The sequence below is a fragment of the Eubalaena glacialis genome, chromosome 1 (genome assembly GCF_028564815.1).
Source record: "Eubalaena glacialis isolate mEubGla1 chromosome 1, mEubGla1.1.hap2.+ XY, whole genome shotgun sequence".
NCBI classification, from domain to species: Eukaryota; Metazoa; Chordata; class Mammalia; order Artiodactyla; family Balaenidae; genus Eubalaena; species Eubalaena glacialis.
Genome location: NC_083716.1, coordinates 206,743,917 through 206,771,769, shown reverse-complemented (window position 1 = coordinate 206,771,769; position 27,853 = coordinate 206,743,917). Strand labels below are relative to the sequence as shown.

General features: G+C 43.8%; 1 protein-coding gene across 2 annotated transcripts in view; it reads right to left on the bottom strand.

The window, feature by feature from the left end:
* Positions 1-1,362: 1,362 nt before the first annotated feature.
* The window catches only part of CDK15 (cyclin dependent kinase 15), an 84,517-nt gene continuing 58,026 nt past the window's right edge, over positions 1,363-27,853 (bottom strand). Inside the window, exons 11-13 of one of the 2 annotated variants that reach the window (XM_061203990.1) lie at positions 17,942-17,990; positions 11,183-11,322; positions 1,363-1,472 (exon numbers count right to left, since the gene is read on the bottom strand). In XM_061203990.1, the coding sequence (XP_061059973.1) occupies positions 1,363-1,472; positions 11,183-11,322; positions 17,942-17,990 (299 nt within the window). The remainder of the gene's footprint in view (positions 1,473-11,182; positions 11,323-17,941; positions 17,991-27,853) is intronic. The other variant, XM_061203999.1, reaches the window with a different exon arrangement.

The following is a 27,853-nucleotide window of genomic DNA, read 5'->3' as shown; positions in this document are numbered from 1 at the left end:
TAATTCCAATTTTATATCATCAAAGTATAAACTTCAGTATTTCATAAAATGCTCTGACGAAGAGCTATAATTCTAAACTTCCCTGATCTTTCCAAATTTCTAAATACAATGATCTTAGAAGATCCAAAAGGCAGACATTCTTGATGTGTATATGCCTTTAACAGAGAAACTGGCAAAGAGCTGAATCCTGCCATGTGAATGACGTTGGGGCAGGGGTGGTGCAGGGAGTATGCCAGTCATTACCATCTAGGCCCCAAAAGTTCTGCTAGGAAGCACAGCAAGCTGTGGTTGCCAGATGCATGGCCAAGTCATAGGTTAATGACTGTGGTCTGGGATATAGCCAGGGTCACTTACAGGGCTGGCTGGCTGGCTGTGTGCATGGGTCTCACCTTGATTCCTCTATCTAGATTGCTGTCCCCTCTACCCATCATGGAAGGCCCAGGATGAGTGCTCTTGTAAGGTCTAGGGATGTCTATACTATGGTGGCTTTTTGGAGTTGTCCCACCTGGCTTCCTGTGCCTACCAGCAGTACTCTTTAGGATATGGTAGCCTTGGGGAAATCCTCTACAGCGCCCCTTCCTCTTCAAGATTACCTTGGAAGGCTGGGTTGCCCTGGGCTGATGGAGGAGACTCCTGAGAGCAGCTGAGTCTGTGACATTTGTGGATGGCTCCTCCCTCCCTATCAGGTCCTCATGGTTCCCAGAGCTCACCCTGGAGAGGACTCCCTGTAACCAATGGTGCAAAAAGGTGTAGCCTAAGAAGCCTGTAGCAGTGATGACTGGATACTCACAGGCCCCCGAAACCACCTCCTGGGTGGGGCTGGACTCTGAACCAGGTCTGCTCTGGCACCTGGGGGCAGGCTAGGTGGTAAATTGCAGCACTATGGTGACCAACCATCCTGGTTTACCGGGGACTGTGTCAATTTTGGCACCGAACATCCCATATCCCAGGACACCCCTTGGTCTCGAGCAAATGGGGACAGTTGGTCACCCTGACCGCTGATTTTGTCCTATCAGCTGACAGCGAGAACTACGTAGTTAAGGGAATTTAACATGCCAGTGGAGTCCTGTATTCCAGTGTGTCAGCTCAAGGCCTTACAGTGACGTGACAGGGTTGTCTCAGGAGTCTTACCAGTCCCCTGGCAGCAGGAGCTGATGCACACTGCCATCCTCCTTTCACAGCCTGTGAGGCCTAGGCCTCTGTGCCCAGAGTGGGAATGAAGAGCCGGGCACAGAACAGAGGTGCTCTGAACCCATGAACCAGGTCTTCACTGGACAGTGGTTGATTTTCAGTTCCATCCATAAGGAGCCACACAGTTGGAACCACTTACCTGGAAAATCTTGGTGATCTTACCCTTTCTTTTCACCAGCATTTGCTAAACCCGGCTAGGTGGTGACCTTTCCGGTAGGAGGCCAAAAGGTCACACATTTCTGGCTTTAGCCTCACTCCTGAAACTGTAAATAAAGACTCCACTGTAGGGAAGAAAAGAGAAAAGCACCAACATATTATTTCCTGGGATCTTTCACGGTGTATTTTTTGTGTCTGTTGTAATATTTGTCACCCGAAGAGACATCAAAATGTGAACCAGACTCATACACCAATAATTTATACTGACTCATGGATAACTCACTTTACTGAATAGCTGTCAAGTGCCTCCTATTCAATTCATTTCAATTCAATTCACTTCAATGCATATTTACCAAATGAACACTTGGGTAAGGCACCTTGGTGCTGAAGGTGGTCAAAATAGGAGTAGAACTGAGAGCCACACACACACTAACAACAAGGGCCAAAATCAAGCCAAGGAGTCTGGACACGAGTCCCAGTGAAGACAGGCAGTGAGCATGGTGCTGGGCTAGATAATGTTTTGGAAAGTTTCAAATTTCTGTGACATTAGATATATTTGGCAATCCATTTAAATAGACTCTAAGGTGCAACTTTTGTAGATTAAAGAATGTTTTTGAAATGTATGTATATTACCTATGCCCTCAGACTCATGTATTTGGTTAGCTCAGAAGGCTGACAGTTTGCATTTTGATAAATGCCTGTGTTTGTTAAATGTGTGTTGTCCCTGGGTGCTTTACTATGCTAAACGTATGGGCCACGTCCTCTAAAAGTTAACATTTTAAGGGGCTCATCTGCAAAATGGGGATAAGAAAACTTGCGGGCAGATTGCTCTCAGCTTAGAGAAGATAATACGTGTCAAACGTCTTGGGTTGCTCTGATACACCATGTATCTTTAATAACCAGTAGCCATTGTTACAAGCATTAGCACAGATACCATCTGAGAAAAACATCCGGGGCAACAGCCACATTGGCACCAAAGCACATCCACAAAACCTGCTCAAGACATCCTTCCACTTGGGCACTGCTTTTCCAAGGCTCACAAGCTGCACAAACTGGGTTGCTCTAAATACCACACAGTTTCGCAAAAAAAGAGAAGCTCCAGCTTTGGTGCACCGAAAGCATAAAATGCCGTAATAATATTGTTTGCTGGAAGCTATTCACACCCAAAGGGAAGAAATAAACCTGCAATGCTTACTCTGTCTTGGCTACCTTGGGTAAGCTGTGGCCCTGACTCCTTTGGTTTGGAGTTACATATTTGCTAGACTGGAAAGGCGAGACCTCAAGTCTTGTTGATATGCATAATGTATTTTCCCAGGTACGTTATAACGTGCAATTTTGTAGTCTACTTTCTTTTATCTCGGGTCATAGTGTAAACAGTCAAACAGTTCAAATAAACAGTGCATATTAAACTTTACAGATTACTCTCAAATCGACTCAAGTCCAAACCATTTTGGGAACGTCCCTCAGGGAGAAGTGTCCTCTTACCTTGGGGACAGTGGCATGAAGATGTCCCTCAAAAGCAATAGCTCCTCAACAGCAATGAGGGAGGCGGGGCGGGGAGGTGGAGAGAGAGAGGGAGAGAGCAAAAAAGAGTGAGAGAGGGAGGGAGAGAAAGAGACAAAGACAGAGAGAGGGAGAGAGAGAGAGAGGAAGAAAAAGAGAGATGGGGGGGTGGGAGGATGTGAGAGAGAGAGAGAGAGAGAGAGAGAGAGAGAAACATGTGGCAGAACAGTGCTGGGAAAGCAACCAGTTAATCAAAGGGATTTCAATTTGGCCATGGACTGCCCGACTCTCCTTCCCAACTCACAGAAAAAGAAAAAGAAAACAAGAGGAAAAAAAAAAAAAAAGAAAGAAGGAAAAAAGCAGCCGAGTGGTTCTCCTGCAGCAATCTCACAAATGCAAAACCCTCCATTTGCTGACTCCTAATTAGCTTTCTGAATCTGACAGCATAATTATTGCAGCTGCTTTGCGCTTAGAATAAATCAATACAAAAGTGGGTGTTTAAAAACTTTTTGAGAAGGGAAATTCAGTCATCTAGACAGTCAGTAGGACAAGTTTATTTAAAACTTTGAGATTCTTATGTATTTAGATCATTTCGGAATGAGATAATGAGATAGTTGTCTTTCAGTCTAATTGAGTTCCTAAGCTCCTGGCTGTTGGCTGTCACCGCTTTCAAACTTTGCTTTAACTTTCCTTCCTTTAGAAATCTGATCCTGGTGTCTCCATTTACTCTTCCTGGGCTGATAACCTGGTGAAGTCTCAGTGCACTGGAGTGCAGAAAGTGACTTAATGGGATTGAGGAGCTAAATAACCTTTCACAGGAAACAAGATAATCAAATCTCTTCTACTTGCCTGTAATGGCTGAAAGAGAAAGCACAAGTTGAAAAGAAAGCTTGGAAATTAAACCATCATTTCAAAATGTCTTGTAATTTTCCTTGTCACGTGGTTTTCGCGCTACTCTTGCACATCATCAATCCATCAGCTGGAGTTGCTTAGCGCATTTAATTATTCATAGTGCACACAGCCTCCGTGACTGAGCGGTAATTTTAGCTCATGTGTATGTATATAGGCTTCATATCTTCAAAGCCCAAAGGATCACACAGTACTTTAAATTGAAGTTGCTAACTAACATGGAGTGCACTTAAAACTCTGACTAGGGGCACAGCACACATGCATTTCCGATTAAAGCAGATGATCTTTCCGTTTAAAATTAATTAGTGCCTATTTATCTTTCCCTCTCCCTCCCTCCTCTCATTCTCCCAGGACGGCATTTATGTGAACCCTTGAAATCAGTGAGTTAAAAGCTTTATAAAATAAACATTCTGTCAATCTGGGGTGCAGGAAACTAGTGTTAACCCATTGTGCAGATTGAGAAATTGAGGTTTATGAGGGCCAATAGTGCATGTGACGCTGGGGGAAAAAAGAAGAAAACTCAAGTTTTTTAACTCTCAATCCAGAGCTTGAAGTCCCTGTACCATTTGTCTTACTTTATTCCTTTAAACAATAAAGGCAATATAACATCAACATGAAAGAAAACTTTGAAAAAAGGAAAAAAATTACCCACAATTCCCCTCAACTAGAAGAGCATTTTTATTTTTTGTACTCTACCTTCCAGTATTGTTGATATGCATAATACATTTTCACAGGTGCATTATAATATGCAATTTTGTATCCTACTTTCTTTTAGCTTGTGTCATAACGCAAACATTTCCATACTACCCCACACTCCTGTGAATTATCATTTTAAATGGTCATAGTACTGTATGCTGAGTCAATATAACAATCTTTATCCAATGAGTTCTCTTGTGTTGAATATTTAGAGTTTCTTTTATCTTTTAGAATTTAAAAAAATTATAGACAACACCGCAATGAACATTTTTATGCATCTAGGGTTTGGTTTGTTTTTTTTTTCTTTTCTGTTCAATTGTTCCTTTGGATAATTTCCAGGAACCAAAGTATAGGGATGAATGTTGTTAGCATTTTTATAGCTCCTGATAGATATGGCAAAATGCTTTGCAAAGGTTGCCCCAACTTACACCACCATCTGCAGAGAATCATTTTACCGCAATCTTTACCAGCACTGAGAGTTAGGAGTCATTAAGTTGAGGGGAAAAAATAACTACTTTAACAGTTATTTGTATTTATTTAATCACTAGTTAGACTGCCTATTTATCCCATGTGTTGGTATGTTTTTTTCATTTCCTTTGTGTAAATTGCTATTTTGTGCCTTTACCCAATTTTCCATTGGATCCTGATATTTTTCTTACAAAATTGAATAAGTAATAGTAAGGAAAAAATAATAACCAGCACTGATTAAGAAATCTTAAATCCCAAAAGTGACTGTGTTACAAAAAAAAAAAAAGAAAAAGAAAGAACAAACTAAGACCAGATGACATTAAGGATTAAGGAAGAGGTCAGGGGCTTGAGTCTTTATTCAACATAAAATTGAGCTCTCTTAATTGTGAGATATTGAACATGTTACCTGGGAACATGTGACATCTTTCCTGGGAAAGCTTTAAAATAAACATAGAGCACGACGAGAGAATGGAAAGGTCGCAGGGCTGGGAGTCAAGATCTTGGTTCTAATCCTGATTGTGTTACAGTACTAAATTTCCATGTGATCTTTAGCAAGCAGTGATGAGAAGTGGAAGACAGTGGCTTGGGGGTCTGACTTACAGTCAAATTTTGCCTCTCCCACTTACTAGCTGTATGACTTGGAGCAATTAGCCTCTCTCAGCCCCAGTTTTCTAATATGTAATATGAGGATAATAACTCCAGATTTGACAGTTAGTATCTAGATTGAATGAGAATTTATGTAAAACACATAGACGCCCAATAAATGGCAGCCACTATTCTTCTTCTCTGGGTGTTAGGGACTCACCTATATAACGAAGACATGGAATAATGAGTCCCAAGATCCTTTTCTTGTCAAAGGGTCTCTAACTCTTTCCTGAAGCATTTATCTTTATTTGGAGATTCTTTCAGTATATGATGCTAACAAATTTAACCAACTTAAGGGCTTGGTAGAGCTGAGGGACTTGGTTTACCCAGACTTTTCCTACCAACGTAACTCTACGCAACACCTTAAGCCATGTCTCAACCCAACATCTTGTATTCTAATGTATTAGAGTGGGTTGAGGACAGCACTGAGCATAGAAGGTGAAGACGTGTGTTATGGAGGACACTTCCTAACTTGCTTCTTAAGTACTGATTAATGGAGGATTTAAAAGGTAGAGTGGTCTGAGTTAGGTTATAAACTCCTAGAAGCAGAATAGGATTGAGAGACCTGGCTCAGAATCTCCCTTCCCTCTTCCCTACGAAACCCAACCTCCGAAACCTGGCCTGTGGAATGACAATATATTCTGGTTAAACTTTGAATAGACTAGACAATAAAAGCAATAAACAGAGTAGATTTGAAATCATTAGCACAAAAAGAGCTAAACTAAGCTTTGCTGGTACATGTTAAAGAATGTTTAAATTGTTGCAAGAAGGCATACAATGATGAGGAGTAAAACCTAGGATGGAACATGAGTCAGGATTGTACTATTATTAAAGAGAAGATACCTTCGGATAATATTAGATGGCATTCAGAGGAGGATGACATTCCTCTGCCTGGATATCCTTCCTCCCCAACCATCCAGACCCCATCATCTTTCAAGACCCACTCACAAAGCCATCCTGGACCCCTACAGCTGGAGTTTAATCTCACCTCCTTTGAACTGCCAGAGCACTTCACACTTGGTCTACAGCCATTTATATACTTGTTTCATTTCCTTAAGGACTGTAAGCTCTTTGAGGACAGAGTCCATAACTAATTCATTTTTGTATCCCTCAATCTCATATCTAATAGACTCTCAGTAAATCTTCCATGAATGAACTGGAAAATAACTCTCCCAGTATGTTAGAAACCTGAGTCTAGGGTGGGTCCATAGTTTCAGAGATAAGCAAAATAATTGGAATAGGTTCAGAATAGAATAATGAAGCAAAATAGTTAAAAAAGGTAAAACAAATAATCTATATTGGGTATGTTTGGTGGAGGTCAAAGGAAGTCAGCCTAGAGAAGTGAGCTTTAGAAAGTGATGTCAAGGGATCTTCAAATATATTAAAGAGATATTATTAAAAGAAGGCCTGAACTTCTTTTATTGGAGCAAAAGAAAAAATTACTCAGATTTTAATGGAGCAATACGAATAAGGCCTGCTGAAGAACTGCCAGAGTATAGATACTAGGGTGATGTGATGAAGGGTAGAGGTAAATGCCATGCCTTCTTCCATCCCTATAGGTACCAAAGTATGACAAGAAGGACTCTGGTAAATTATTTTTACAAAATTACAAAATCAATTGCAAGCTTTTAAGTTGTAGGGTTTTTTTTGTTTTGTTTTTTGTTTTAAGATGCTGAAAACTGTTTTAAAGGAGAAGGGGGATTTAGACCAGGAAGGAATGGGAGAGACTCACGTCTGGGACTTAGAAAGCAAAATGGGACCAACCCACAGAGAGAGACAGCCTTTGATGTCCTGACGATCAAGGACCATGGCTTAAGGACCAGACTCTTAAATCACGTGGCATTTACTGCCCGAGATAAAAAATACTTTTGGGGATCAGTGTCTGTGGCTCAAAATGGCTAGGTTCCAAAATCAGTCTTAACTTTCCAAGGGTAACATTTGGAAGGCTCCTTGCAAGAACGGAGTGGAGCCAGTTTCTAGAAGGGGCAGCTTAATGATTTTCTACTCCCCTCACTCTCAAGTCGTTAAGCAGCGTTCCTTTCCCAGAGCCCAAGTTCATGCTGAGGGCAAAGGGAATTAAAGGAAGGAGCTGAACCTGCAGCTAAGATTAGAGAGTTGCCAAGGGCCTAATTTTAGGTCCTAGCTGCCCCAGCTGATGTCCTGCACTGCTGGCTCAGCCGTGAGGCCACAAGTGTGGCCGTAAGCCGATGACTTGAGTGGGTAGAGTGTCTCCCAGGCCATCTGCAAAAGCAATTAGCTTGCTGTTGGGTGTGTTTTGAGAGAGACTACCAATTATTTCTCCTTCAACTAATGTTTCTTCAGGTGTTCAAGAGTCAATAAGGGAAAATGTCAGCGCTTGGCAGAAATTCCCACATGCTTGCCATTCTAGTATTCATGCTTCTCCACTTAAGAATGTGCTCCGAAAGGGAACTAAGCCCAGAATTCCTGGATTTTCGTGGCAAGTGACCCCCCCGATTTCCTCTGGCCATAAGCTTACTGCCACAAACTAGGGACAGTGTTGTTTGGGACCTCTCGGCTTCGTGAAAACAGACATGGATGGATGAGAGCAACCCTTGCATTTTGTGGGGAATTTCTGTGCCCTGCTTCCGTTGGGATTTAGGCTGTCTTTCCACTCTTCACACGGTTCCCAGCCTCAGGTTTCATGCTTAAATTGTCTTCATCAGAGGGCAGACAATAAGAGCTGGCATCTCCCAGATCAAAGGGGAAACAGAATATATTTTAAAGTGACAACTTTGTTATCCTGCAACCAGAATAAAACCAGAATAATAAAATAATACAAATATTACCCCATAAGTGATTCCATACTGCCACCAGAGAGCAAAATTTCTTGCATAATTATGGCAGGGAAACTCTCTTTACACACTACTCACAAGAGCATGTCTTATTTTTGCACAGTTCTTATGCCTGGGGCAGCCCACCCCTTGGATGGAGACTCTGTGTCCCTGAGGGTTGGGAACTGTGATAACCGGCCGGTTCTTCCTGTCTGCAAAGGAGGCTCTCAATAAAGGCTCATTGCTATGGACAATGAGAAAGTAGGCTGGCACTGCCCGGCCAAGGGAGTGCACCCTTAGAAGACGCGCCCTTGGTGAGGGCCACTGTTCTCAAGGTGCACAAACTGGCCCCAGTGGCTGCTCTTACTCCATTTTTCTTTCCAATTTTCCTGGTACCTTTGCTTTCCCTGTCTTCTTGTCCACGTCCTATCTGTCGATCTGTCTCTAAACCTATTTCTGCACCCCCCCACATGCACACACACACACACACACACACACCCCGATCTGCCCCCCCTTCCCCTGTCTGTTGGCGCTGGCCCTTTCATCTTCTCCCTCGGGGATTCGAGATGTCGCTGCAGGAAGTGCTTGTCGGCCGAGGCAACAGCAGCAGAGCCCTGTGGCTTTGACAAACCTCATTTAATTGGGAGGAAGCCAGGAGAATTTGAAAGAACTGAAACATCCACGAAACTCCTTTTATCAGGCATAATTTAAACTCTGCATGGAAAAACCCCTATATGTATAAAGAAAAGTCAACTTCCCTCCTGCTGTGAGCACTCCTTGTCTGCCCGCCAGCCCAGGCAGGCTCCTGCAAGATTCCATCTTTTCATTTTTCTAAAAGTGTCAAAGTAGATTTGGGCTCTGTGGCCGGGTGAACAGAGAAGGCATACAGATTGGTCCCTCTCCTGCACCTGCATGCGCACGCACACACACATGCACACACACACACACAACAGAGTCCCTCTGGTGGTGGCTTTGCTTCAGATGACCAGGATGAATCAAAACCCAGGTTTCTAACAACACATCAGTTTGCACAGTGATTTTCTCCTAATTACTCTTCATCAAGGAAAAGCTGGTGCCCAGAAAACTTTGAAGATCCCCAGTGGTTCTCAGTACACAGAATAATAAATCCTGGAGGAGGGCCCATGGGAGAAGTTTCTTTAAATGGAGAGAGGGAGCGTGAATGTGTGTGTGTGTGTACACCCCCAGTGTGTATACTTGTGTGAAGTGGTAGCTGGAAGCCCCAAGCCCAAGAGGAGAAAGCTAAGAAGGGGGGATCTAGGGGTTCAGACTGGGAAGAGGGGATTGAGATGGGAGTGGGGGAGCGGATGGGGATAAAGCTCGGGGTGAGGTACCAGGAAGGGAGTAAGAATTGTAGGTCTGGTGGAATGTCCTTTATTCTACCCATATGCCAAGCCACGTCCCTCCCCTCCTTCCAAATTCTACTCCAGAGTCACCTCCAGTCTCATCCATCTTACTTGAGTTATTCTAGTTCCTCCAAAGAATTGCCTTTAGCGCACACATATTCTCTGAACATCTGCAGCTGATTATGCACAGACTTTAGCTGTTTAGATATGATTTGTGCTAATATGTGTATGAGGGTGTCCTGTTTCCTCTTCCTCACCCTCTTTTCCTCCCACTTCGTAGGATCCTTGAGGTCAAGGACAAGCCTCTTTTTTCCCTCAAATTTTATAGTACTTAATATGTTCTTGACACTTAACGGCAACTTAATAAATACTGATGACCGACTCTTCCTACAGGGTTAAGTAAGACATTAACCCCAGTTGTATGATTATGGTTATTTTTGGAGATACTAAATGACTCACTTTAATAATAAAATAGCTCAAGAAATCCCAAACTAAGAGCTTTGGGCTGATGCAGGACAATGTCCCAGTTACAGTGGAGCTGCGTTCGCAAACCCTGGAGACTTTGGCCAGACCACATGCCTAAGCCTACTGAACAGTAGCTCCCCACCCCATGCCCATCCTCGCCCCATCACACCCCCCAGCCCAGTACCCTCCCCCCAGTCTGAGCCCCTAGACCTTCCTTATTAGCTTCCTTCTCTCTGGCTTAGGACTTCTAAAAACTGTTTTCAGTTGAATGCTGGATGTTTTCAAAGAAACTCCACCTAAGGATAGTCCCCCGCAAACAGCCAGGGCCATGACAGCACTGCCCACAACTTCTGCACAGCCTTTCCTGGCCACGTTCTGAGAAACATGAGGAGCACTCCAGCCACATGATCTCTCAGCAGTTTTCAGATTTGGAGGATGACTTCAGGCCCAGGCAGCAAAGCTGATTTCAGGGTAACTTGTGCTTCCCATGGGCGTCCAGCCTGGGAGGACGCTCCCCTCTCCCCATGCCCCACCCCGTACTTCCTTGGGCAGCATCAGATTACCAGTCAAGACAGGCCCGGCTCTCCTCTCCTGATATATCCATGTCACCTATCATCTTACTCTACGGAAAGAGAAAAGGGGGTTGTTAGAAACTTTGGTTTTGCTTCTCCTGGCAGATGCTAGTGAAAGCAAACTCAGAGGCAACTTTCATCTCATCCAATTTCTAAGAGTAAGTGAGGACACGGGAAATTTTTGGATCATTACAAGGAGGTCTGTGTCACCTCAACCCTCAACTTTTGAGTTTTAGAAAATCGCAAAAAAAAACTCAGGCAAGATTTGAACCCATCTTGCTTCTCCCAGCTCTAAGCTCACTTCTGGTTGCAAATTCTATAATTCTCCAGTGCACTGAGAAAATACTTAGACACCGAGACTTGTATGTGTACATGTACACACCACACACACACACACACACACACACACTCCCTTGCTCACCATCAGGAAGTTGGTGCAGTCGAGCAGGCAGGGCCCTGAAATAATTGTGAACCAGTGCTTCCTGGGCAGAGACACGGTCTCTTGGAAAGCCTGTCAGCATTTGGGAGGCCAGGTCTTCAGCTTCCGGAGCCCTGCCTAACCTGGAAAAGTGAGAGAGAAAAAGAGTTTCTCCAGAGGCCTCACTTCTGAAAAATCAAGGGGGAGAGAAGAAAAGTAAAGAAAAGGAGATGGCTAGAAGAGTTTCAAATAGAATTTTCCTGGGACTAGTAAAGTTGATGGCAAGTTGAAACTCTTACCTGTCCTGTTACTAAGATGAAGGGAAATTTTCAGCATTGCCACCATTCAGCCCCCACCCCCGCCCCCTCCACTGTGGCTCTGGGTACCAGGTGTACATAAAGGACCTGGAATTGTAATAATAGAAACAGAAATATATAATTAAGGATTCTTCTTTGAGGGACACAGCGGCCTCTAGCAAGCAGAAAAGCCCAGATGGAAATATGTTCCAAGGGTGGCAAGCACAGAATCCTGGGAGGGGAAGAGGGAAAGAGGAGACTCTGGAGGGTGAAACTTGGGTGGAAAAAACCCTTATTTACAGTGTTTCTGAAGCTCAGCTCCCAGGGTTTGTCTCTAAGAAGCTCTATTGGTTTCCCCTGAGATAGAGCATAGGCAAGAAAGATAATTAAGTACCCAAATTACAGTAAGGACAAATCCTCAAGTTGACCTTATGTTGAATTATAAATTTGGAGTTGAGCAAATCCATTAGCTGAGCAACTACTATGTAGGCGGTTGGATCTGGGAGATGCAGGGAAGCTGTCTTCTGGCAGCTTAATCTCGCAGAGGAGTCAGACACTAATCAAATGGTCATACAGATGCATAAGCACAACTGGGAAGAAAAAGGTCCAGACTTGGGAGGTGGTCAGGGAGAACTTTCCTGAGGAAGCAGCATTTGAGCTGAGAGCTGAAGACCTGGAGCAGGGGAGGGGCAGGCATTGCAGACCCCCAGGGTGGGAGGGAGAAGAGTGATTTTAAAGAAAGGAAGAAAGGCCAGTTTGCTGGCCTGGGACAAAGAGGAGAGGGGCCTGATATGAAGCCAGGGAGGGTGGCAAGGGGCTGACCCTGCAGGCCCTGTGGGTCTTCCATGCTTCCTATTTACTTACAGTGGCTGAAAGTCTTTGCTAATCTAGTGCCAATCATTTAAGTACACCCATCTCTAGAGCCCACAGATAGGTTTACAAGTGGAAAGCACAAGACAGAAAACTGTGCTGATCCCGAGAGACAGTTAACTGCCGAACTGATGCCTGACATTCAGAATTCAGTTGCCTGGCCATGCAACTCCCCAATTAAGCAAAAACAGATGGGCTTCCTTAATGTTGAATGTACATACCAACCTGAAGTGACAAACAGATACCCTTTCCCTCCCCAGGTGCCATGATGCAGTGATGCAGGAAGCCCTGGCCCAGAGTTGGAATTTGCCTAATTTTTGCATAAGATTTGCATTAAAAACTTTCAGGTATCTGATTCCCATGACATAAAACTGTTTCTGCAAACAGATAACTAACTCTACCCTCAAACTCAAGAGTAAATGCTTCACAGACTTAAGATAGAGAAGAAATCTGCAAATCCCCGGTCCTTGCAAATTTCCAGGCCAGCTGGAAGAGAAGGGAACCAGGGGTGGAGGCCTGCGTAGTAGTTTGTGGCCTGAAGTGCTGGCGGGTCTTTTCTCCATCTAGGGTGCCCTGCCCAGGCGCAGATTTTCAGGGCCAATGAAATAGGAGTCCAGAGTGGGGAAGCTGGTTCAAATCAGCAGGACCCAGAACCAGTCTGGAAGGAGACTCAGGGAAAATCTCGTGAAAAAGATTTTAGCCAGTCCGTTTTCACTATCGGGTGGTGGAGTGGGACGCGTGCCGAAACTGGGGCCTGAAACCTCTCTGAACTTCCGGGGGGGGGGTGGGCGGGCGGGCGGGCAGGTGGTTATGGGGGGGGAGGGGAGGGGAGCGATGCATCCACCTCCACACTGCACCCCAGTCAGAGATGTGTTTCCTCTGCACACTCCCACCCAGCTTGCTCATAACAACTGAATTGTTACAGAACTGCTCTGGAGAAGGGGCTTAGGAGCTGCGATCTGATTGGGCAAGGAAGACTAGGGGACTTGTTCCGAACCCGTGTTAGCTCGGGCGTACATACTGGTTTTATTGAGACTGTATCTAGGTGGGGTGACGCCGAAGCCAGGAAAGGCTGATGGAGCTTACGGGGCTTGTGGAGACACACAGAAGCAGAGCAGGCCACTTCCGGCAGACAAATGAAAGAAAGGAGGGTAGGAACCGGTCAGTAATATGGGGACTTGATCTTGAGGACTTTCCTCTTCATCTAACCAACCTTCCCCTGACCCCACCCCACCCCCCGGCCCCCGCCCTTCCCACCAGGTTGTGTCAACGCTTTTAGTGGCGTTGGGACTTATTTCAATCTCATGGCCTCCAAACTGTGACCGCCACCACCTACTTCTGCTCCTCAGCTGCCAGAGGCGGAGTATATGCATGAAGGCTTTTCCTCGGGTGAGACAATTTCACGTTGGTCTTCCCTGTATAAACCAAATACGTGCTCTCCTGACTACAAGCCTTTACTAGTAGCATAGTAAAGGCTTATAGCAGGACCACCTGATCTGGACAAGCATCCTAAGAATCTCCACCTTGCTATGATCTCTTATTTGGGAGCTGAGAAAAGAGCCCTAGGGATACAGATGTTGCTTCTTTGGGCACAGATGTTAATTCACCTCCACGTTTGTATAATTCTGCTTCTTTCTGCCATCTATAGTCTTGTTTACTATCCATTGCCTTTATTGGCACATTTCTACAATTTTCCACCTTCTCGAACTCCTACCCGAACAATTCTTCACTGGTTACAACCCCTGCTTTGGAAATGAAAGTTGACATGAAAAGCAAACATCACAAAATTAATTTGCCTACTAGCACATTTCCATATAGGCTAAATGTTAATAGATATTATTTGTTAGGCTTGTGATATTAGCTATGGAACATGCCAGGAGTACCTTGCAAAGTTAAGAGAACCTACCACCCAATTAATGAGCGTCTGTTAACAAAGACAAAGAATTCTCTGGTGAACCTCTCCTACTAGCAACATTTCCAGAAGTGAGAAGTGTTCCATTGCCAAAATAATACGTTTGTTGTAGAACACTTAGAAAATGCAGAGAGAGAAAATTGAAGCTATCTCATCACTCTGAGATAACCCTTTTCACTCAAAGATAATCACCATTGCTTTAGTGTTTATTTATTCTTTAGTCCTTTATTTTTATACAGATATATTTTTTGTTTTACAAAAAAATGGGATCATACTCTACATGCTGTTCAACCTACTTTTTGCACTTGACTGTCTTGATCATCTTCCCAGGACTTTGAATAGCCTTCTGGGACATAGTTTTAATGACTGCAGAGCATTTCACTATGTAGCTATACCATAGTCCACATAGCCAAACGTTTATTGAAGTTGTTTCCTTTCTTGTTGGGGTGTAAGGGGCTATTATTAAAATCATGCTGTGACAAATATCCTCAAAGAGAAATCTTTGTGTACTTGTGCAATAATGTCCTTAATATAAATTCTGGAAATTGAAATTCCCAGGTTGAAGGATACTATTCAACATGTTAAATTTTTTGATTATCAGCTAGTTGTCCCAATTTCCATTTCCACCAGCAGTCCGGGAGAGCTCCTGTCTGTGTGTGCAAAGAAAACAAATTCATTCCAGCCAACCTGAATTGCCACGGGCCCCACTGCTCATGAAAGTGGTAAAAAGGATTATAATTGTAAATCAATCCTGAAAGATGTGCTGGGTGCGAGGACATCCACATTTAATTTTAGAAGTCCAGAATAGAAACATGAACAATAAGAAAAAGTCACTCAACATATCTGGAATCTGGTGGCTGTCAGGGGCCTAAGGCAACGGCCTTGATTTTTCTGCACAGCCTGGCTCTGAGTATAAAACTCTCCCACTGCCATTGCTGCCAGCAGGTTGATGGGGGAAGGGCTTTATCTGTTTGCAGCACAAGGCTGGTCACGGTGAGTTCAGCTGGTTTCTTTGTTGTTTTCCCCTAGATCCATAGAAAGAGAAAAAGGGCAGGGATAGAGCGGTCACTTTCTTTTTTCCAATTTTTCAATTTGTTTTTATTTTGAAGTGATTTTAAGTTTACAGAAGAGTTTCAGGAGTAATAGTTATATGTTTCACTAGCTTCCCCTAATGTTAACATTTTAGATAATCATAGTAAAATTATCAAAACTAAGTAATTAATAGGCACAATATTATTAACTAAACTGCAGACTTTATTCAAATATCAAATATTGGGTTTTTTCGATGGTGACCTTTTTGTTGTTGTTGTTTCAGGAGAGTGGGTACTTTTTTAGTGCTGTCAGTTTAGGTTGTGGTAAAGCAGATATCCCCAATAAGAAATATCTCCAACACTAGAGAGAAACAGCATCAGAGAAGCTGTCCTATAATTTCCTAATCAGTCTAACGAGTGAGTGTGCACTTAACTAGGCCCATGTTAATTGCAATCCCATCAAACCCCAGACAAGGCCTCGAGGTGCATTTCCAGTCCGCTCACAGCTCCTCTGCTCTTGGCAGAAATACTGTAAAAAAGCCAGTGACAACAAGGCTGCTCTTTATTCATCACCCTTGCAACTTGACTCAACTGACAAAGCCACAGAGACCTGGGTACCAGATGAAGCCCAGCCCTACCGCTCACTTAGGTTGATGACTTTGGCCAAGTTACTGAACTTCTTTGAGCTTCAGTTTCCTTCTCTTTGAAATGGGAATGAGATTTGTGAGGCATAAGTGAAATAACACGTGCAGCCCCCTACTAGGCACACAGCAAGCATCTCACCTAACCTTAGTCCCCTTTTAATGACAAAGCCCTTCTCAGAGCCAAGAGTTTTCTCATGTGATAACTTAGGCCAGTGCTGTCTAATAGAACTTTCCGTGCTGATGGAAATATCCTATTTCTGCCCCGTCCCATATGGTAGCCACTACTCACATGTGGCTATTGAGCCCTTCAAATGTGGCTACTGCAACTGAGCAACTAAATTTTTTTAACTGAAGTATAGTTGATTTACAATATTGTGTTTGTTTCAGGTGTACAGCATAGTGATTCAGTTTTGGGGGTTTTCTTTTGCAGATTATATTCCATTATAGGTTATTACAAGATATTGGATATAATTCCCTGTGCTATACAGTAAATCCTTGGAGTAACTGAATTTCAAATTTAATTTTAAATAATGTAAATTGAAATAGTCACATGTAGTTAGTGCCTATGGTATGAGACAGCACATCTCTAGACATTACTCCTTGCTTTGAGAATCTGAGCAGAGAGAAGCCAGGAGTCTGAGCTAAGGCAGAGGTATTGCTGGGAACGAGGTAGTGGGCCGAGGTGTTGTCTATGGTCAGAAAAGCCAGCAGGATATTCAGCGACTCCACGTCCTGCTCAGCCTAGAAGGAAGGGCTGGCTGAGCGGCTGCAGGCGCTTTCTCCTGTCGTGCGACAGTGACAACAGCAGCAGTGCAGGGTAGTAAGGCGGTCTGCAGGTTTGGAGTTACCGTTTATTTTGGAAGCCAGTGGTGAAATGGAAGAAAGCCACAGGGCAGCATGAAAATCCAAATCCCTCTAGTTAGGGGTTAGGGAGCCTGACTATGCGGGCAAGAGGAAGTTTGCACGTCTTGCATGAAATGATAAAACAGCAGTTCCCTGGAACCTGTCTCCAAAACAACGGGGAGTTTCAGGTGATACAGTGCGTTTGAAAATAAGAGTGCAGCGTGCGGACGCCCTGGGGAGAATCGTCCCTCCCAAAAAAAGATCCTTTGCTAGTCCATAGTTCTATGTTCCGACCTATTTCACTCTTTGTGCTCTGATATCCACTCTCCGTGGAGGCTTTTTAAAGCGCATGAACAGTAAGTATGGGAAAAAAATCAAACAAACGTTGGTTGGGTTAAACCCTACCGCATTTTCAGGGAAGAACAACGTTCAAACGTTCACTGAAGGTCTCTTTCTCTTCTCCCCACCTGCGGGAGGGTGTTTTTCTTTGACATTTGAGCCCCTTTCCCCTGTCTCTGATGTTTTCCTCACTGCCCTGTTTGCCTCCTCACTGAAGCAAAAAGAACAGAGCCTCGGCTAATTACTCTCAGATCAAATAATACTGGTTATTGTAATTGGTCATTGTCCGAAAACACTGAGTTCTTCTTAGCTCTGAGGTTGCCTGGCACGGCTTAGTTAGCTAACTATTCCGGGAATGTCTCTATTATCTGTTTTACTTTGCAAAAGAAACCGGGGACTTGTTGAAAGCTGGTAATAAAAGTCTGCCCTGGTCTGAGCCGAGGCTGCGTAGAGAGGGCCTGGGAAAGCGTGGCCTCCATGAATCACGTTGCCCCCCAACAGCTGCTCAGTGACGTCATTTGGTTTCTCTGTGTCGGAGAATAATAAACCCACTAGGTCTTCTTACAGGCCAACGCTCCCTCGTTCTCAGGGCCTCGGGCAGGGTTGAGGGGCACAAAACAATTTGAATGACCAAACTCACGGGAAGTAAAATGGTTCACAGAGAAAAACTAACAGACTCACAGGTGGCTGCCTGTCCGAGAGGCGTCTTCCTGGGGCTGAGGGCCCCCAGATCAAGGTGCTCAGGGGCTGGGTGTTCATTAGGTTGAGGCCCAGGGAAATGTCCCTTCAACCCTGCTGAGAGATAAGCTTTCCAAGGCGGTACTCACCAGTTGCAGACATTCTGAAGGCTCTGAGGCTTAGGCAGTGGGAACCATTCTGGAAAGCATACACAGACACGTTAAGAGACAAAAACAACCCTAAAATCCTGTTGTTAAAAATATTATTAAAATTCTAGGGGCTTCCCTGGTGGCGCAGTGGTTGAGAACGTGCATGCCAATGCAGGGGACACGGGTTCGAGCCCTGGTCTGGGAAGATCCCACATTCCACAGAGCAACTAGGCCCGTGAGCCAAAACTACTGAGCCTGCACGTCTGGAGCCTGTGCTCCGCAACAAAAGAGGCCGCGATAGTGAGAGGCCCGCGCACCGCGATGAAGAGTGGCCCCCGCTTGCCACAACTAGAGAAAGCCCTCCCACAGAAACGAAGACCCAACACACCCAAAAATAAATAAATAAATTTATTTAAAAAAAAAAAATTCTAAATGCTCTTCTTGGCTTGGGGTAACAGGGAATTCAGTTATCAGGTAGGCAAACTAAATGAGTTTAAGTTTAAATGGAAGGTCACTATTCTGGGTTGAATTGTGTCCTTCTCCCGAATTCATATGTCAAAGTCCTAGGCCCAAGTACCTCAGAATTTGACCTTATTTGGACACAGGGTCGTTGCAGATATAATTAGTTAAGATGAGGTCATTAGGGTGGACCTTAATTTAATATGACCAGGGTCCGAATAAAAAAGGAAATTTTGGACATAGAGTCGGACATGTATAGGGGAAGACAAAGATGATGTGAAGAGACAGAAGGAGAAGACAGCCATCTACAAGCCAAGGAAAGAGGCCTGAACAAATCCTTCCCTCAGAGCCCTCAGAAGGAACCAATCCTGCCAACACCTCAAGTTCAGATCTAGCCTCCAGAAGCGTGAGACGATAAATTTCCGTGGCTTAAGCCACCCAGTTTCTGGTACTTTGTTACAGCATCCCTAGCAAACTAAAATAATACAGTCACAATATTTAATGTCTGCTGTGTGCAGAACATGTGCCGAGTGCTGGGAGAATACAAAAGTAATCACGAGAAGCTTCCCCACTCTTACAGAGCTTACAATTCATTTGAGAGAACAAAACGTGCTTGCCCCGCCCCCCTCCAAGAAAACTCATGTGACAAATGAGGGGGCAAAGTCTTAAAAACTCAGAAGTGGTTAAAAAGTAACGGGACTAATTTTACATGTCACTTACAGTAAAGGTGGAAGTGAATCCTGGCTTGAATAATCCAAAATGGATGATAATAAGATACGTAATTTTCTTTGGAGCACTCTTTACAACATTTACATGTGGATACATGTATTTCTATTATTTTTTTTTGATATTGACACTATTTAACCCAAAATAAAACCACTATAAAAGGAGACAATTTCTTATTCATTCAAGAAATACTAATTAAATGCTTACTCTATGTAAGGGTGCTAAAAGGGGCTGCAAGGATGTAAGCTTATGCTGCTTATCAAATCCTTCTATTTCCGACTCCAAATTGAGAAAAGAGTATTTCAACTCTCATATAAAAGGATGTTTTTGCTTTATATTTTCCTTGGGCCTGAAATGTAATTCTCTTGGTATTAAAAGCTCTCTTCTTCCAGCTCCTATAGGAATGGAAATCAGCAAGACTGTTTATCCAACAAAGAATTTAATCATAGTTGGGCAAAAAATGGTTTTGATAATGCTGACCTATTCATGCCTGTATGTGTATAGAAAAAGCCCTGGAAGACCACTCACCTGATCGTGATAATTGATAATGGTCACTAGGGCTTACCCTTCTCACTTCTATGCTAATTTTCTTAAATTTATTTATTTTTAAATAAAAAGCACATATTACTGTGTAACTTCAAAAATACGTTCAATTAAAGATGGACATTATGGTGTTAAGAGTTGTAGAATGAAAGCTGTGATCAAAGAACATGATTTAAGCTGAGTTTTCAAGGTCAGATGCAATCAAATGTGAACTACTCTGCTGGCGGTTTTTTAAAAAAATAAATTTATTTATTTATTTATTTTTGGCTGTGTTGGGTCTTCGTTGCTGCGCGCGGGCTTTCTCTAGTTGCTGCGAGCGGGGGCTACTCTTCGTCCGAGCCAGGGCTTCTCATTGTGGTGGCTTCTCTTGTTGGGGAGCACGGGCTCTAGGCGCGCGGGCTTCAGTAGTTGTGGCTCGTGGGCTCTAGAGCGCAGGCTCAGTAGTTGTGGCTCAGGGGCTTAGTTGCTCCGCAGCATGTGGGATCTTCCCGGACTAGGGCTTGAACCCGTGTCCCCTGCATTGGCAGGCGGATTCTTAACCACTGCGCCACCAGGAAAGCCCTCTGCTGGCGTTTTATAGTCCCAGGCGGGCACTAAGGGAAGCACTTGCCTATACCGGTTATTTAGTCTCTCTTCAGGTGATTGTGCCTAAATTCAAATAACCAGTAAAGATAAGAATACCTGGCATTTGTTCAGAATGTTTATTTCCAGACCACTTTCTGCTGCCTACTGACAGTTTTCCCTGGCTAAACAAAATTAAAATATTTCCTCATTCAGTCATATCCCAATTTCCAATTGATATAGTGAAATCCATTTCAATGCTCTCCCATGTTTTATTTTTATGTGCTGGGGGTTTTGGCCTTTAGTATTTTAATACAATTGCTAGCTTTAGTGTTGTTCTTGTGGAACATGGGTTTGGAATTAGCTGAATTAGGGTTTGAACACTGAACCTAGGGTTTGAAACCACTGCTTCAAGTTCACTGTGACCTTAAACAAGATACTTTCGCCCTGGCCAGCCTGTTTCCATAACTCAAGTTGGAGGTCATAGTCACCTCACAAGGACTAAGTGATTTGTTGAATTTGCTGATGCAGTGAGATAACGAATGTAACGTGCTGGCCCCAGAGCATTAAACAAAATAAATCCTATTTCCTTCTCCTTCTTTCTCTTCCTTTGAAAAGTGATGGGCAATGCAAACTATGTGTAGTTGGGACCTGGACTTGGGTTTTGAATACACACTATGCCACTTAACCAGCTGTATGACTTGAGGGTGTTGCTTAACCTCATCGGGCCTCAGTTTTCCCATCTGCAGGAGCGAGATAATTATAGCTCCTACCGCACGGGGTTGTTGTGAGAATTAAAGCAGTGAGTGAAGTATAAGTATTTCCTCATCCTTTGCCTTTTTTCTTTCTGCCTCTTTCTCTTGTTTGATGTACCATGTATATCTCCTCTCAGGTTTCAATAAGGTTTCTGCCTTATTGTTCTCCTTGGAAACCCATAATTTGCTGTTTCATTCTACTGAAATTCTAACGTGTTCCAAGCTTGAGTTCTTAACAAGCCTAGCTTCATTTCTTTTGAGTTTTCAGTGTGGGCCAGAGGAGTGTGCCTTAGCTCTGTGGTGTGGTAACATGAGCACAAGCCCAGGTTTAAATCTCCTTTCTGCCACTTATGAACTCTGGGCTTTGGGGGAAATTACTTCACCTCTCTGGTTAAGTAACTCAGAAGTTTCTCAATCTGTAAAGTGGGAACGCTTTTCCAGTTGCCTGGGTGGATTAGATAAGATTAAGCACTTGGCCTGTAGTAGGGGCTCAATCAATGTTAGTCTTATTCCTTTTTCTTTTTCTTCTTCTTGTTTCTACCTCTTATTTTGGAGAAGCAACCTGGTCTCACACAAGTGGTCCTCAAGCCAAGCAGCACACTAGCATCACCTGGGAGAGTTTTTGAACCAAAAGGAGGCTCTGGCTCCACCCCACAGAGTCTGATTCAATGAGCCTGGGGAGGGCGCAGCATTGGTCGGTTGTTGTGTTGTTGTTATTATGTTTAATGGTCTCCAGATGTTTCTAGAGTGGCACTAAATGAGGCAGAGGACACTGGTCTATCAAGGAGGGCAGGGTCGACCACTCACCAGCGACTCCCACGCACTTCTCTGGGGCTCACTTCCTCAAGTAGGCTTGTGAAAATTCAGTTAATCAATGTACATAAAAATCGCAGAACGCCGTGTTTGACTCATACTTCACATGTTTTTCAAGGATGTGAAAGAGGAAGCATGAAGAAGGAAAAAAATCAGTTCTCGTAAATTCTACCAGTAGAGGATGACTTGTAAGAGTTGGCCCCAGGAGGCAATGTGACAACATTGAACTTGAGGTTCCGTGTCTTGCAGAGACTGTGCCTGACTCTCTTCCCACATCTATTTTGTAGCTACGTTAGCCCAGACAGAGGATTGAGGTGTCCAGGGTCAGGCAGGTTGCTGGTTATGAAGCAGAGCCAAAGCCCAGTGCCCATTTGTGGCCAGCCCTCTGCTCTTATGCAGATAACCTGATGCTGGGTGACCTGGCCTCGTTCCCATTGATTTTTCCCAGTAGTTAAACCGCAAGCGATCAATGAGAGAATGATCCACAAACAGGCATTTTACCCAGCGCCATTTCAAGAGAAGTCTGTTTCTCTGGCTTCAGTAGCCTCTCAAATCGTAGGTCTGTAGGTAGCTTATTTCCCTTCTCCTTCCAAAGATGACGGTTAATCATTAGACCAGATTCCTCTCCATCTCCTCCTTCTGCAGTTCTCTTTAAAGGAGTTCTCGTTTGAGTTCAGTTGGAATTTGAGGCAGGAAGAGCAAAGTAAACTTTGCTTTTGTAAAAGCCAAGTTTAAAAGCTGAACTTTTTTTTTTTTTTAATTTATTTATTTATGGCTGTGTTGGGTCTTCGTTTCTGTGCGAGGGCTTTCTCTAGTTGTGGCAAGCGGGGGCCACTCTTCATCGAGGTGCGCGGGCCTCTCACTATCACGGCCTCTCTTGTTGCGGAGCACAGGCTCCAGACGCGCAGGCTCAGTAATTGTGGCTCACGGGCCCAGTTGCTCCGCGGCATGTGGGATCCTCCCAGACCAGGGCTCGAACCCATGTCCCCTGCATCAGCAGGCAGACTCTCAACCACTGCGCCACCACGGAAGCCCAAAAGCTGAACATTTTAATTTCCCAACTGAACAGAGTAAAAGTAAAATGAGGGCCAAACTGTTGCTACCATAGTAAAATAATGCATTTTTTCATAAACCTTTAAGAAAGCTCATTTCACAACTGATTCAAGTCAATAGAGATTTGTTGGTTGGTTGATAAAATATCACCAGGACCATTTTGAGCCTTAGCTCAAAGTGAAACATTTTCTAGTTACTATAGTCTTTACCACAATCACCCTAAGGTTATCTTATAGTGCGGTCTACTGAACTACACCTCTGGAATTTCCCGAACACAATGCATTCTTGAGATACCATATATTTAGATAGTTGATAATGCTGTTAGCCTTACTGCGCTATCTCAAGCAGGAACTTTAAAGCGGCTTTGCAAAAATCTGTAGCTCTTCTACCTCACCCTCAGCCTCACCCCAGATATACACACTCAAGCCCTCACAGCTGCTCGCCTCCCTCTTCCTCAGGTGGCTGGCTTAGTCTTTTGCTCAAGGAGTCTGAACTTGGCATTCCTGTTTGAGTGTCATCGGGACACCAAAAGCCAGTGCTCTCACGGAGGGCGCTCCTTGGCATTTGAGCCTGGCACTTCAACTCTCATTGGGGGCTTATCACTTTTCTAACCCTGCATCAAAACTTCTTGTGGATTCTAAGAAAATATCTATCCTCGGAAGCCTGTTCCTAAGGTAATGGTCTCTGTAGAGGAAGGGGAAGCCAGGCCTTGCTCCTGGTGCGTGGATGGAGAAGGTGGAGGTGATGGGCACAGTCAGGAGTCTCCCCTCTCCCGGGGGCAGTGTTTAATGTCTGTCCACCCCGACAGACGATGTTCGAGCTATAGCCTGATCATGCCATTCGGTGTTTATGGTATTTAACGACGCATCATTTGACAACATTTATCACTCCCCTGTAGCCTCTACAAATGTTTAAGGGCCACACGTGCAGGTGTTGTGCTCAGCACTGGAAATGCACAGACATGGTACTTGGTGCTCCCCCCAAGTTTACAGCCATATGTTTTCCATGGGATGATGGTGACGACGATGATGGTAATTATCATCATCTTTTGGTCTTTTCCAGCCTCTCTGACTCTTCCTTCTCAGCTTCCAAAGAACCCTTTCCCTCTACTGGATCCTTCAGCACTGGTCCCCCTGGGTGCCATCATAGTCTTCTTTCTCCACACGGTCTCCCTTGCGCGATTGAACTCACACCTGGAGCTTTAAATACCACTTTAAGCAGATGACTTCCAATTTTGTATTTCTAGATTAGACCCCTATAATCACAGGCTTGTATTTCTTTTCTTTTTTTTGCCGCACTGCATAGCTTGTGGGATCTTAGTTCCCTGACCAGGGATTGAACCCGGGCCCTCGGCAGTGAGCGAGCAGAGTCCTAACCATGGCCTGCCAGGGAATTCCCCACAGGCTTGTATTTCTAGTTGCTTTTTAGATATCTCCATTTGGTGGTCTCACAGATATCTTCATCTTGAAATGTTCAAACCTTATACTCATTACATTCCCCACAAATCTGTTCCTTCCCCCTTTTATTTCCTGTGCCAGTAAATGGTACTATCATTCTCTCACCCACTGGATTTAGGTTTCTCCTTCACAAGTCAAATCCAATCAGTTACAACCTCCCCTTGACTCTACCTCCTTCATGCTTTTTAGATTTGCCCCAACATTCTTCATCCATTGCTACTGTTCTAGTTGACACTTCCTATTTATCTTCTAGAATCTAGAGCATTGCCACACTGACTACCACCAATTTAATTCTACATCTAGTCTTCCAAGCAATTTTTTCTAAAATTTAAATCCTGCCATGTCACTTCCCTGCTAACAATCATCCGATGCCTTCTCTTTGCTCATTAGTCGAGTCCAAATCCTTAGGATGATTACAAATCACTTTCCAATCTGTTCCCCAACTGTCCTTCCAGGTTAATCTCTGAAAATGGTCTGCCACAAAGCCAACATTCTAGCTTCCCTGAGCAATTCACCTGCTTGTATATTACCAGGTACACCCGCTTTCCTACTCCTCTGTGTCAAGTTCCTTTGTCTGGAATGTCCTTCCCCCTCTTGCTCACCTGGAGAAAGCCCACTTCATCATGCCTGAAACCCAGCTCATGTCTCTTTCTCCCAAACAGTCCCTAAATTCCCCAGACAAACCAAGGCCTTTTTCCAAGTGTTCCTAGAGGTCCCTAGGGGATCCTGTTATAATAATACTTTCCACACTGCAGTATTTATTTGTTTCTCCCTCTAGACTGTATGCCTTGAAGGCAGGTATCAATGTTTTATTTATTTTTGAATCTTAGTCTCAGCACCTAGCATTCAACAAATATTTGTTGAATGAATGAAAAATTGATGCTTAGGTGAAAAATTTAAAATGAAATTTACTAAACCTTATTCTTAAGAGGTAAAAGTGACTCAAGGGAGCCCACTTGTGATTCCCACTCTATATCTTACAGAGATCGATGATGCCAGGCACAGGCCACGAAGGTGTGGAAGAAGTTTCTGATTTGAACCAGATCCATGATGTTTGCAACCTTAAGGCCTTTTTCCTGAACTGGGAAGAAACATAGCAGGGTTTACTTGAAAAAAATTTCATTTAACCTGCTTTCCTTCATTTGTAATTTTTCCTAATCTTAACTACTTTAAGATTATCCAGTCCCCCTCAATAAAAACTGATAATTGCCACCAAATAAATTAAAGATGAGAAAACTAAAAATAAATGTAGAAACTATTAATGAAGATCAAAGTGGGCCATGTATCTAAATGAATTTCACTGCTTGATTTGGGGGCTGGGTTAATAAAGATGTTAATAGTAACTCCCAGGAGCTTTTGCCGTGCTCCAGAAGTGGGACAGCAATGCGCCTGATGGTGGTTCATAGATTCGGTGAACATCGTGGCTTCATTACCTGAAGCAGGCGGGGTTGCCTGCTGGAGTCCCAGGGCGGGAGCTCCACTCACATTACACTTCAGAAACATGTCACCAAGCTCACAGATTCTAAAAGCAAGTCTGGGTTAAAGGACATAATCATTTGGGAATGAACTTGGAAAAGTGTTATTGGCTGATGCCAGCCTAGGGCATTGTTTTATTACCAAATTATATTTGCCCTTGGAAGGTACTGTGGAATTACCTATGAGCACCAACTTGGAGTTCAACAGGCTGGATATTCTGGGTCACCCCCTCCCTGGCCAGGTGACCCTGGGCAAGACACATACCTCCCCAAGCCTTAGCTCTCTCGTCTATAAAGTAGGAATGATAACATTGCCCCTGTTGGATAGAGCTGTTGTGAATCCAAGTAGTATGATGTATGAAAAGTGCCTAATTCATAGTTAGTGCTCAATAAATGACCGTTATTTTACCCAGCAATAAGGTGAATAATAACTTACATGTACTTTCTTGGCAAAGCAGGCAGAACAAGGATTATTAGTCCAGAAGATGCTAGAACCTGGAACTAGAACCCAGGTGGCCATTGATTTCATCTAACAAATATCTATTTACTATTACGTGCCAGTTATGGGGGCAGGTGTAAAATACTAGAAACACTGGAAGTGGTCAGATTTGCTTTGTAGAAAACCTCAGCACTCTTTCCACTGTACCATGCTTTGGGTGAAACCAACAATGACAACATGAATACTGTCTGTGATTTAGTGGCCCTTACTGGACACCATTATGTAGATAATAAGGGTTCTCCCGGGGAAGAGCCCTGTGGCTACAGCGTGGGCAGGCATCTCACAGCAGTTTAGGATGGGCAGCAGAAAGGAGCCTTCACCAGAAGGGACAGCTTTAACAGGCTCTCAAACTGACTCAGGTAGGTGTTTGAAAACTGCAGATCAGCTCTTAGGGTATGTGAATTCAGGCAGTGTTTAGGCCCAAGCAAGGAAAAACCAAAGTCAGTTCTGGCCTAGGAGGTGTGCCTGACATCTATAAGGAAGCCAAGAATTCTAAGGGAGCTAAACAGAAAGAAACAGACATTGCATCAGCTCTCACACAACTACCATTGAGTCTGAACCCTGGTGAGTCACTGAGCAGCTGAATGAACTTCCACCCTGTGTAAAAAAAAAGAGGATGGGAACTAACTTTTATTGGGCATTGCCTAAAAGTTAGGCACTGTGGATGTTAACTATCATTTTATAATATATACATATATCAAATCATTATGTTGCCTGCAAAATGAGACAGAGGGACATAACATGGTTAACAGAAGGAGAACAAGGTTTGCTGTAGACTGACCCATCTCCAACCTAGGAAATGCCTCTGTGTGGAACTGGGAGAAAGCCTCTGTTTCCTCAGGTGTAAAACTGTGCTACTCCAACCAGCATGGACCCTAGCAGACAGCATAAGGATTAGCTATGTATGTCCTGTGCCTGGCACACAGGGGACACTTTTTAAATGATAGGATTGCTCCCATTTTGCAGATTAGGGAACTGGGAAAGAAATAACTTCCTCAAGTACCCCCAGAGAGTACAAGGTGGAGTGTGGATCTGCAGCTCCATGAATTGATGCCAATAGTTAAAACCTCTCTTATCAGTATCCTTTCCCTTAGTTCAGCCCACTGAGTAGCTCACTTGGCTAACAGCTCATTCTATTGAGTGGATGCTGATGCACAGCTTAGATTGTGTTCACAGCAGGGACACAAAGACACACTCAGAACTCTTTGAGCCCAAAGCATGGTAGCTCTGTGTAATCCCAACATGGACAAGGATCATTTTAGATTTTTAATTATCATCTGTCCTATAATGATGTCAGATGAAGTGAAGCTCTCACACTGGATTTCAGGTCAAAATAAAACGTTCCCAGGGTAAGGCTAGATTGCTGTATTGTGAGCCTGTCTGATGCCAGTATTCCGCCCCCATTATTTCTTGCTTCCACCTGGTGGTCAAAAGTTGAAAAAGCAGGCGTACTGAAAATAACTAGGTGTCAGCAGGATCCATTTGCCTATCGTTTATAGGACATCTGAATCTGGGTTGCTGCAGGGCTTTTAGTACTGCTTTCCTGCCTTTTGATTTCTACCAAGTTCCTC